At 43.5% G+C, this 12,620-nt stretch overlaps 1 protein-coding gene across 2 annotated transcripts in view; it reads right to left on the bottom strand.

The window, feature by feature from the left end:
• The window catches only part of LCORL (ligand dependent nuclear receptor corepressor like), a 119,678-nt gene that overhangs the window by 62,894 nt on the left and 44,164 nt on the right, over positions 1-12,620 (bottom strand). For both annotated transcript variants that reach the window (XM_054999460.1, XM_054999458.1), the window contains exon 2: positions 9,813-9,878. In XM_054999460.1, coding sequence (XP_054855435.1) covers positions 9,813-9,878 — 66 coding nt within the window. The remainder of the gene's footprint in view (positions 1-9,812; positions 9,879-12,620) is intronic.

The raw sequence follows: 12,620 nt of genomic DNA, 5'->3' as shown, positions 1-12,620 counted from the left end.
ACTTAGAGATGCAAGATATAGTAGTCAAGGAGCAGCAATTGTCACTCAGAGAAAAAAATAAGACTACTGCTATAGCGCAGGAAAAAGGAGCTGTCCAAAATTTCTGAAGTCATCAGTGGGAATGAAAACATAGCAGATCTATACCTGAATAATGAAAATAGTGAAGCAGGCATGATAGAGCCAAAGAAAGGACAGACCGATGAACATTGTACTGCTGGAAGAGATATCTGCGCAGTAAAACCAGCCAGGGGCTAAACCATAAAAACAGATTACCCAGTCAGTGGATTAACAAGGGCATTCCCCCATGACAGGGGTCCCTGACAGCAAAGGAGCAAACAAAAGGGAAGGCCATGGACCATCACAGTGTGTGGCAAGGCCAAATAGCCCATGGCTTCAATCAGTGTATCTAGGAGATGGTGCCAGTTAGTTGAGAAAAACATAATTGCAATGTATTGCAACATCATAGACCGTTTAAGGTACATCTAGTACTTTAGGTGAAAGAAGTAGTGGAACGACAAAGCCATTTTGCAGAAGACCCAGAACCACTCCTGAGATGTCACTAAGTGTTAGAGTCACAGCATCACAAGAGTGCCCTAGGAAGAACAGAGCACTGAAAGTATGAGAATGATGCACATGCACACTGTCTAGGAAAGAAGAAAACAAATGAGTTTCCTTTGAAGTGTGAAACTTAAACTAAAGCCCAAATTCTATTAAAGTGTCACATACAGGTATATAAGAACACAAAAGTACCATTGTGAAAAGGGAAATGCGGAACAAAATTAGTCAATATGGACTGGCGATGACTGAAAAGGCAAAGGAAACTTTTTCAACTAGCAAGATTAAAAGGGGGTTCCTCTGGAAAGAGTCAGTAAACAAGCATCAACAGAGAAAAATTATACTACAGCCTCAAGTGGGATACCCTCGTTGTCATGCAACATTCAAACTGCTGGAATTCTGCCACTAGCAGTCTGCATGCTCAACAGCAGAGGGAATCTCTGCAGGAAGGGTAGAGAGATGTATGAATAAGACAGCCAAGTACAACTGTAAAGACTACAAAACACAAAATTAGATGACCTGGACCTAAAATAGGTTTTTCGATTTGTCTTTCTTAACAAGTAAGAAGCGCTCAAAAACTACACACACACCCTTTTCTGTCTCAGGAAGAATACAGAATCGAGTAGTTCAATTAATGGGAGGATAGGCAACCTCCCCTGAGAGGTGAGGAAGACTTTGCATCTTTGGAGCAAAGCAACACAGGTGTGAAAAAGAATGGAAGATTTGTTCTCAATTACCATGAAGCTTCCTTTCTTGGTGGTCCAGGAGTGGGGCAGTCCTCACTTCTGGGATACAGTTCCTCCTCTCTGAGGCAGGGTCAGTCAACTGACTGATCCCAGAGAGGAGGGGCTTGTTCCTAGTATCACCAGTCCGTTCCCAAGCTTTGACTCTCTGTAATGACATCCACTTTGAGAAAAAACTCCTCTGAACTACTTCTAGTCAAAACATACTAACTGTTAACTAAACGTTAAACGTTAATTTCTTTATAACACTCTAGAAAAACTATGTACTTTCACTAAATCCTTGCACTCTGCTGGTTATTCGTTGATAACCCTAAATTCGTGGTACTCCAGCAGCCCCCATACTTCCTCGAAGCCGTCCACAGAGTGGATAGGGCTGTCGCACTCCCAGACCACTGAGAAAGGAAGCTTCACGGTAAGTGAGAACAAATCACCCATTCTCTGGTGGTCCTGGGAGTGAAGCAGTCCTCACTTTTGGGATATAAAAAAGCAGTGTCCTGGGGGTGGGATGGATCAGCTTCTGGGTCTACAGGGTGTGCTGCAGCATCTTCCTGCCAAAGGCTGCTTCTGCAGACACAATCTTGTCTGTTCTGTAGTGAAGGAGTGTACCGTCTTCCATGTTGCGGCCTTACAGATTGTTTCTAGAGGGAGGCTCTAACTGTTGCCAATGTCGCAGTTCCTCAGTGTGCCATTATGCTTTATATGCTAGGATAATGCACCCCCCCGATCCATCTACTTGAGGAGGTAGACACTCTCTGTCCCAGGGAGGATTGTATAAAGGACACATAAAGGGCTTCAGTCTTATGTAACTGTTTGGTCCTATCCATGTAGAAACTCAAGGCTCTGCCTATGTCTAGGCAGTGCCATTCCTTTTCTTTTTTGTGCTTCAGGTTTGGACAGAACGAGGGTAGCATTATCTGAGTTCATCTTTGGGATGAAGTCTGGGTCAGGCCTTAGGATAACTCTGTCGTGAACAGGTGTAATTCAGACACTTGTCTGGCCAAAGTAATCCCTATTAAGAAGATGATTTTAAAGGTTAATTCCTTTAAGGGGCATGATGCCATAGGTTCAAAGCGTTCCTTAGACAATGCTCTCACAGCACTAGGTCAACAGGAGGCAATTAGAATTGCCGACTTCTTGTCTGACTGAAACGTGCTTACCACCCTTGTCAACAGTGGAATGGGTAGAAAGATGTAATAGAGGTGATTGGACCATTGAAACTGGAATGCGTCTCCTAGCAAACCGTGGCCTATACCACCTCTTGAGCACAAGCGTTCGGTTTTCTGATTTTCTTCTGAAGCAAATAAGTTTATTTCTGGATGACCCCCACTGGCTGAAAATGGGATCTAAGTTATAGTCCTTTATAAACCACTCGTGGCAATCTTCCCCTATTCTGCTCAGGTGATCTGCTAGAACATTGTTCACCCCTGAGATGCGAACCATATGCAGCAATATAGCGTGTTCTATGGCCCAATTCCAAATCCGTATTGCTTCTTTGCACAGAGTCTTGGATGTGATGCCCCCCTGCTTGTTGAATTAAAACATGGTGGTCATGTTGTCTGTGAGGATCAGGATGGATTTGCCTCTTAACACATCTGAAAACAAGACCAAGGCATAAAGCACTGCTTTCAGTTCTAATAGGCTGATATGGGAATCACTCTCAACTGCATTCCATGTACCATAAGCATACGATCCCTCACAGTGCGCACCCCAACCTAGGTTGGAGGCATCAGTGGTAATGGTGATATCAGATTTAGGTTGGCCAAACTGTATTCCTTCCAAAAGATTATCCTCATCCAACCACCAGTCTAAGGATCTAATGACCCTATGTGGGACATTCAATTTCCTATCCTGTGAGTCACTTTCAGAATGAAAGGAAGCCAAGAACCATAACTGTAAAGGACGCATGTTCAACCTAGAAAAAGGAACTACCATTGTAGTGGAGGCCATGAAGCCAAGCAAGGTTTGTATGTCCTTTGCCGATTGTAATCTACATTTCTTGAGCCTCCTCACTAAAACTTTTATTTTTTTAATCCGCTCTGTAGGCAAAAAAACCTCTATTATGGTTACCACTGAGAACCGTACCAATAAATTGGACCGCTCTGGAAGGGATCAACTTTGACTTCTTTTGATTCACAGAGAGTCGCCGGTTCTATGCATGTGTGCATGGTCAAGTGTACCTGTCTAGCTACATCCTCAGCTGAATGACCAGTGATGAGCCAATCATCCAGGTAAGGATAGATGCAACAACCCTTTGTCCTCAAATAAGCAATTATGACGGCTACACACTTAGGAAAACTTGTGGTGCGGTTGATAAACCAAAGGGGAGTACCTGGTACTGATAAATACGTCCATTGTAAGTAAACCTTAGAAATTTTCTGTGCTCCCTAAATATAGAAATATGAAAATGGGCGTCCTTGAGATCCAGGACTGCAAACGAAGAGTCTGGGGGGATGAGAGTCATGACTGTATGGAGGGTGGTCATACAAAATGTACATATTGAGATTGACTTATTTAAGTCACAGAGGTCAAAAATTGGCTTGAGGCCACCATCCTTCTTAACCACAAAAAGTCTAGAGTAAAAACCCCATCATGCCGTTTGATCGGCTGCTACTTCTATAGCCCCCCTTTTTAATACGGCCTTCAATTCTACCTGTAAACCCGGGCAAGGTACTGAGTCAGAGAAAGTAGGGAGTCGTAAACGAGGTAAATTCAGAAACTCAACTTTATAACCATAAACCACAATGTCCAAAACCCAAGTATCAGAGGTAATGTTACACCAGGTGGGGTAAAAGGCACTTAACCTATCCCTAAATTCAGGGTCTGGAACCTGCCTTAGGCAGAATTGCTTCTGATTTTGAGGTTGGTCCTTTGGGTGTTGTTGCTGAAAACCCTGCTTGTGTCTGTGATCTTTCTTCCTCCTGGTGAATGAAGCTGATAAGAGCATTAGGTCTGGTATGTGTACCCTTGATAAGGGTGGAATTGCTACAAGCGACCTCTGGAATAAAATTTGTACTGCGATCATCCAGAGGATTGTTGATTTTGAGAGTGGGCGGTTAGCTGATTCTTCCGTTTCTGAGAAAGATAATCATCGGTCTTCTCAGAGAGTTTTCCCTTCAAAGGGAAGGTCTTCCACCCTGTTCCTGGTTTCCGTGGGTAAAGCAGTGGCTCGTAGCCAGGCATGCCTGAGTAATACCACTACAGAGAGTAGTGTTCTTGATGATTCATTTAAGATGGCCACAAGCTGAAGGCTACGTTTATCAGCACTCTGCAAGTCTGTGTTTTAAACTTATTTGGGATATCAGTGAGTTTTAACAATACTGTTTTAACATGCCAGCATATCAGCTCGGGCAGGGCAAGAGAAATTGCCAGTCCTGCTCTACTTTTGGAGGCTATTTGAGAGATTTATAGTCGGCTCAGCTTTGTTTGTGAATAGCCAGGAGACAGCTGCCAGATAAGATGCTCCCAACTGAGTGTAAATTCTCTCATGTCTGAGGGACTGTTGACAAAAGAGAGATGTCAGACACCTCTGCATTGTGATATGAAGCTTATTGCAAATAGTGAAATAAAGCTTACCCTAATTGCAAACAGCTGGCTGGCTACTTGGAAATGCCTGTGGGGAAGCGACAATGTGACCTGGAAGACCCAACTCCAGTTCCAGCTCAGAAACAAACAAAAATAGAGGAATACTTTCCATCAAAAGACTCCACTTTATTTGCTATACCAGTGTTTAACCGTTTTGACCCCTTAGCTGACGATGCCATCACTGCTAATATGCCAGGTGAGGCGAAGGAGAGGGGAAAGGGGTTCTCAATGAGGTGTCAGCCATGTTGCAGCTCGCGTTGATCGGATGACGGGCTACATGAACTAACTCCTCCTGAATCACCTTCAAATATGACCTTTGATCCTCAGGGATAGTAGGTATAAAGGTTGCTGTCTTATTTCACAAAAGTAACTGGTATGCAGCCATCATAGCCCAATAGTTGCCAATTTTTACATTCAAGGCAGAAGAAGGGTAGACTTTTCTCCCGAGACCGTCCAGCTTCCTCCCTTCTTTATCTAAAGGTGTAGAATGGGAGCCTTGTCATGGTCTGGTTTGCATCTCCTTGGTGACCAAGGATGAAAGAGGAGGGTGTAGCGAGAGGTAAGGGCAAACTTCATCTCTGATCTTATAAAGGCCTTCAGCCTTCCTGGTCGTAGCTGATGAAGAGGCCGACTTGAGATTCATGAAGTTCATCATTTCGACAAAACCTTCAATGATATGGAAGGTCATGCTGGTGGTCGAGCTGGAGTAAATATGTTGCAAAATCTTATCCTTCGATCTAGGCTCTGAGGATGAGATATCAATGTCCAAGGCCTTGGCTATGCACAACAAAAGTTCAGTGTATGACCGAAAATCATCCGTGGGAGAGACTTCCTCTACATTTCCAAATGACTTGTCTGGTGAAGGTTCTGATTAAGGACTGGAGCTCTCTCTGACAGGATAGGGATTCACCTCGGTGTCTTTGTCGGGGAGCTGAAATGCCATTTTAGAGCTCGAAAAGCAGTGTTGTTCCCTTAAAGGTGTGGGGGAACAGTTCCTAGGTAGAACATCTGTATAAAAGGTCCGACCAGTATCCACGTGACAAGATGAACTTCCGAAGCACCAGTGGTCATCGGAACGTGGAGTAATGTCCGTCTCTGGATGAAGCATAAGACTTCACCTTCCTCCGAGGGATCTCACTCTCGTCCTCCGAAGACTGCAAGGACCATGACCTGGCAGAGGGGGACCTGGAGTGGCCAGTAGGCATGGGAGGTCAGTTGAGTAAGATTACCTCCTCTTCAACCCAACCTCTGGATGATAAGGAGACACTTTGGTCAGATGAGATGTGTCTGGACTTCTTTTGTCTCTTGCTTACAGGCCTGGTTAATGTCAATGGTGGACGGAGTGCGCTGGGGAATCGCTTGTGAATTGCCCTTCTGCTCTTCCGAGGAGTGGTGCTTCTTAGTCCTTTTAGAGTCGGAACCAGCAGACAATCTGTGCTCCAACTCGGAGCCGTGATCCTTAGATGGTTCCAAAGTGGGGCTTGCTAGGATCCAAGGTGTTTCGAAGGTCGGGCAACTTGATGCTAGGGGAGTACTATCCCCGGGTGTAGCCGAGGGTGGGCAACTTCTCAGAGTCTTTGAACGCAATGGTGTCAGTTCAGAAGGGTCTGATGGTTCTGATGGCTTCTGGATCCGAAAGTTCTTTGGATTCAAAGTTGATGGTTCCATGGGCGTGCGTACCTCTGAATGCGTTGGGGAAGATCAGATCCAAGGAGTCTTTGAGCCGGCGGTAGATCAAGGTGGTTTGGAGGCCATTGGGGGCTTCGGATCCGAGGAACCAGAAATGCCGGATAAGGCAGGTGTTTTTGCCTTTGCCAGAGGATCAGTAACTGCCATGGCTTTTTGCCATAATGAGGCCTTCAATCTACCTGAACGCTTGGCCCTTGCCTTCGGAGTAAAATTTTGGCAATGCCTGCAGGCTCATGTGTCATGGGTTTCACACAGCAGGCGGTTTGCATGACCATTCGTACGGATCATCTTAGCATTGCAGGTGCTTATCTGACATTTTAAGCAGGAGAAGAGTAAAAGTACTACTTATCCGATCGAGAAGCGAAGAGCTCGAACCTCCTGTACCAGCAGCAAAAGAGGAACTGAGGGTATGAACTGGGGCGCCCCGCCTCTATAGCAGCTGTTTCAGAGGGAAAATGGCCACGCATGCACATTGGAGGCTTGGGTGCCCCCTAGCAGTTTTTAGCTAGAAAATCTCCAAAACCGGCAGGACTGTGCATGTGCAGTCCCATGTGGGACTGCAAAGGAAGACTGACAATGAACTCTTTAAACGTAGTATTATTCTTCACTAGAATAACTGTTGATAATTAAAAACTTTTAAGAGAAATAATTCTCCTCAGCCTCAAGGATAAGTGGAAGGGCAAGCAGAGAACAGAAACAGAGATCTCTGCAGTGGCAAAAAGAGATCTGAGGAAATAGCTCCACTCCTCTTGGTCATGTGATGTTTTTGGTGAAAACTCCAAAGGAAGGATACACCTAGGGTTGCCAGGGACTTGAAGTCCCTTGATGGGAGATCCCCAGGTCCCTGGACTCTCCTGGTGGGGGACTGGGAGACAGGACTTACCTGGCTTTCTTCTTCATGCGTGCCCCCGGCTTTCATGATGACCTCACTTCTGGGGAGTGGTGTCATCACGTGGAGGTCAAAGGGAGCCTCCCGGGTCAAAGGGAGCCCTTGTCCTCCCTAGTGTGGGCTGCTCTCATCGTGGCCCACTCTTGGTGCCACCGTTGCAGCCAATTCTCGCTTGGCGCAAAGGGCAGCAGGGAGAGTGGACGGCGGCGAGAGTGGGCCGCGGCAGTGGCGGCGAGAGCAGGCCACAGGGCAGCGATACCAGCCTGCTCTCGCCGCCGCTGCTGCAGTCCACTCTCGTGGTGCAGGAGTGTGCCCTCCGTCTGAGGGTGCACCATGCTGCGCGGGGAGGGTGCGCCCCAGGGAGCGTGCCCCCTGCCGGCCAAGTAATTGGGCACAGGGGGGAAAGGGTGGGATCAGGAGATCCCCCGCCCTGGGGGGGGGGAATGGGAACCGTAGACATTCCTAATCTTCTAGAAAGCTCTGGAAATCTTACCATGGCTGGCATGAGTGTCTGCAGTCTCGATATGGGACTGCACAGAAGCCACCAAGATACATTAAGCTCCTCCATTAAAAAATCTTTCAATACAGAAGACTAGTAAGCATGGTATAATGACCTGTTGCACATCATTCAGGGTCAGCTTATTTTGCCTTGGCAGTGAATCCAAGTTGGGTGTTTCACTAACCCCTATACTACCAGCTACCTGTACCACCTTTCTGACACCACTCAGAGCTCTTCTTCAAAACGCTCTTCAGAGCATGCAATATCAGCTTCATCAAAACTTACTGGCACATCCTAGTTTAGCAATAAAATCACTTCCTGCCCTATTCATGGCAAATGTCTAATAGGTATGAGAGGTTACCAAGGGTACAGTAAAACAGTATTTCTTAGAAAGGAAAAATTATGAAAGGGAACAATACAGAATATTCAATTTTATCCTACTATAAAAATCTGTTTTAACAACATAAGCAAATGGGTTCATTCTTATACTACCACAACACTTTTCTGCCCCAGTTACTCAATTATCTTGAGTTGTTGCAACAGATCTTGGTACCCAACAACTTCTAAAACTCTTCCTAAAAGTAATCTTTTCTGGTCTATTCTATCTTTTAAGAGCAACGCCCCTTTCTCTTTCTAAACCCTCTAAGACTAATTTACTCTTCTCTTCAGACTGAGCTACTCCAGCCCCCAATGGTCAATTCTTCAACTGTCACCTCTCAGCTCCCAACTGCTGCTTCTCATAACACAAGATTTTAAAATGATTCAATGCATCATATACCACTTCTTTTCCAACCAAGATAATTCCTGAATTAAAATTTCAACTAAGAGAATGTAGCGTCAACCTAAATAGACACATTAAAAACCTCTATCTAAACCTGTGTCTCACAATGCAATCTTAACTGAGTTACACCCTTCAAAGCTCATTGCCTTCAGTAGAATTAGAAGGGTGTAACTTTGTTTAGGATTGCTCTCAAAGTCATTTTGTGACACCATATGACAAAAGCTATTTTCCTGACGTGTTAATTTCTACATGCTGGGCTTTCTCCTTCATAGGGGAACATTCAAATATGTGAGCCCATACTAGCAGCCTGAAGTTGAGGAAACGATTTTACTCCTTGACTTTGCTCATTGTTTAAGCTAGATCTAAGGTGAATTTTTTAAATGGAAAAATGTAATTTGGTAAAACAAACATCATTTTATAAAAAATGAAACATTTGCACAGGAATAAGAAAAGCAACTTCCATCAGCTTTAATAGTATGTTCTTATGTTTAATTAGTTAAAAATGAATCTCCCTTTCTTTGTGTATATTGTTCTGAAGGAAAAAGTATCTAGGGATATGCAATTTACTTAGATGTTCTTCTCATCCATGAGTGGGCCATCAATCACATTCTCCTTCTTCCTTTTGTGGTGAACCACAGTACGCAATTACCTTTAAATTGTGAAATGATGCTTTGCACGCCCTCCAAACCAGAACTAGAAGCCGTGATCAAATTATTCAAGGCAAGCATAAAATATAATTTCCCAATTGGGATGTAATAACAAACCATGGTTTGCCTCCAAGCAGGAACAGAGTGAGGGAATGTCACCAAGTTAGGAAACGAGGGAGTATAGGAACCTAAGACTTAAATGAAACCACGGTTTGGCATTTTTTCTCAGCCATCTTTAAGTTAGAAATCTGCTGAAAGTCCTTGAAAAATTACGGATAGGGAAACAGAGAGGAGCCTGCCATAAAAGAACGCTCAACGTAACATATAGAATGAAGCATAAGCAATATTTCTCCCTAATTTTCAATAAAATTTTAGAATGTTGCATAATTAAAAAGTCAACTTAGATGCACTGCAAACAATTATTTACCTTCAAATAAGCTGAGGTCTCTTCGTAGCCTTGGTCCATAAAGCCCTTCTAAAATACTTTCAAAACCTAACAAAAATAAAAATTACATTTTACAATGCAGTTTGCCACTAAATGATACATTAAAATCACAATTATCGGTAGTTTAACATACCTAGCAGCTGAAAATGCTTTTGAGTATAAAACAGAGAAGTTCATCTCTTACCTATTGGACATCTCAATATTAGTAGAAGATGAATCTAAGACAGATAAATTGCCATCTGGCCCCAATCAGCCTACTAAGCCATGCTCCAACAGGCTAATCAGACTTAAAATAGATACCAAGAAATCCTAGAGGTGAAATGTGTCCAATACAATGTCTCCATATGTTAACTACCTTCTGGAGAAGAATGGAAATGAAGGAGGCAGAAATGGCTCCCCTCAGTTACATTTTATTTATAATCAAATTATTTAGACGTATTGTCGAAGGCAATACATAGCCCGGAAAACCCACAACAACCATCAAATTATTTAGCTTTGTTGTTCAGAAATGATTTGCTTTCCCATCCCAATATACAAAATGAAACAGTGGAATCCCCTAAGTCATTAAAAACATTCTTCCTAGATTTGTTAAAGATAATCTTACCAAATTTTTCTTACAATCCCTTAGTTTCTCAAAAACAATTACTAAAACATTTAAAACCCAGTTCTTAATCTGCTTAGTCACTGGAATCAACATAGACAGAAAGAATCAAAACAGAATGAAATTAGTGACATGCAATAGCAAATAAAAATATTTCAAGACTGCTGTTATTAGAGCAAGGAAACTTCATATACCAGTAGTACTCACTCCATGACTTGTGGAGAGCCACATTCACAATTATCAATTACCAAAATTAACTGTATGTCCCTGTGCACCCCCCAAACACATACATACAATAATATAAAATAGAAGTTTTTTGTATTACCAGAGTATACTTCTCAGAGCAAGCTTTCAATTTCCACAGAATTCTTTTTTAAAAAAACAAAGAATCAGAATTGGAAAGGGCCTTACAAATCATTCAGTCCAACCCCCTGCGTAATGCAGGAACAGCCTAAAGCATCCCCGACAAGTATTCATCAAGCTGCTCCTTGAAGACTGGCAATGAGGGGGAACCCACCACATCCCTAGATAGCTGGTTCCATTCCTGAATAACTCTTAACGTGAAGAAGTTTTTCCTAATGTCCAGCTGGTACCTTCTCTCCTGTAATTTAAACCCATTGTTTAGGGTTGTATCCTCTGCAGCCAACAGGAACAGCTCCCTTCCCTCCCCTAAGTGACAACCTTTTAAATGCTTAAATCATGTCTCCCTTCAACCTCCTCTTCTCCAAAGGGAACATTCCCAGGTCCCTCAGTCTTTCCTTGTAGGGCTTGGTCTCCAGGCCCGATTATCCTGGTTGCTTTCCTCTACATCTGTTCCAATTTGTTCACATCCTTTTTGAAATGAGGCATCCAGAACTGCACACAATAATCCAGGTGGGGCCTGACCAACACATTTATAATGGGCCAAATCAATTTGGATGTTATGCCTTTGTTGATACACCTCATGACTGTTTGCCTTTTTTGCTGCTGCATCACACTGATTTCTCATATTTAACTTCCCATCCACCCATATCCCAAGATCATGTTCACACAGACTGCTACCCAGAAGTATATCCCTCACCATGTATGTGTGCTTTGTATTTTTGTTACCCAGGTGGAGAACACAGCATTTATCCATGTTAAATCGGATCTTATTCAAGTTTGCCCACTTTTCTAGTGTCTTCATATCTCGTTGAATTCTATCCCTATCTTAAAGGGTGTTTGCTACTCTTTCCAGTGTGACACAATCTACAAATTTAATGAGTAATCCCTTTACACCCTCATACAGATCATTTATAAAAAGATTGAAAAACACTGGGCCCAGAACTGAGCCCTATGGCATTTCACTGGACACCTCCAATCAGAGATGGTGCCACTGATACCTACTCTTTGGTGTAGTTATCAAGCCAGTTTCCTATCTATCCATCCTAGAATCCAGTCCACAGTCTTCCAGTTTACCCATCAAAACATGAACCACCTTGTCAAAAGTTTTATTGAAATCCAGATAAACTCCATTGACAGCATTCTCGCAATCCAGTAAGCCTGTCACTCAGTCACAGAATGAGATGAGGTTGATCTGGCAAGACCTGTTGTGGACAAATCCATGCCGACTTCCCTGTATCACAATGTGTCTGTCAGATGCTAGCAGACTAACACCTTTAATATCTGTTCCAGTATCTTTTCTGGAATAAAAGTCAGGCTGACTGGCCTGTGGTTCCCAGGACTGTCCTTTTTCCCTTTCTTGGAGACTGGAATGCCATTTGCCCTCCTCCAGTGTTCCGACACATCACATGTTCTCCAACAGGCCTAGAAGGTAATTCATAAAGGGAGGATTTGTACATATCCAGTGCAGTAAGGTGCTTCTCCTCAACTTTTCTGCTCAGGTCAACCAGCAACCCTAAAGCCATGCCTTGCCTACTATCTTTAAAAGGGCCTGTTTTATCCTTAAGGAGAAAACGGAGGCAAAGCAGGCATTGAGCCTTTCTTCCTTCTCTCCGTCCTCTATGTTTCTTGATTTTCATCCAGCAATGAGGGTATCTTTACCTTCCATTTGCTTCTCATATATCTGATGAACGTCTTTTTGTTGTGGCAAATCCCTCTGGCCAGTCTCAGCTCATTCTGAGCTTTGGTCTCTTTGACAGCTGCCCTACAGCGCTTAGCTACCCCTAGATACTCTTCTTTGGATTCATGAACTTCCCTCCATTTCTTGA

This window comes from Eublepharis macularius, chromosome 15 (assembly GCF_028583425.1).
Source record: "Eublepharis macularius isolate TG4126 chromosome 15, MPM_Emac_v1.0, whole genome shotgun sequence".
Classification (NCBI taxonomy): domain Eukaryota; kingdom Metazoa; phylum Chordata; class Lepidosauria; order Squamata; family Eublepharidae; genus Eublepharis; species Eublepharis macularius.
Note: the sequence above shows the minus strand (reverse complement) of the source record. Positions and strands in the feature narration are given on the sequence as shown.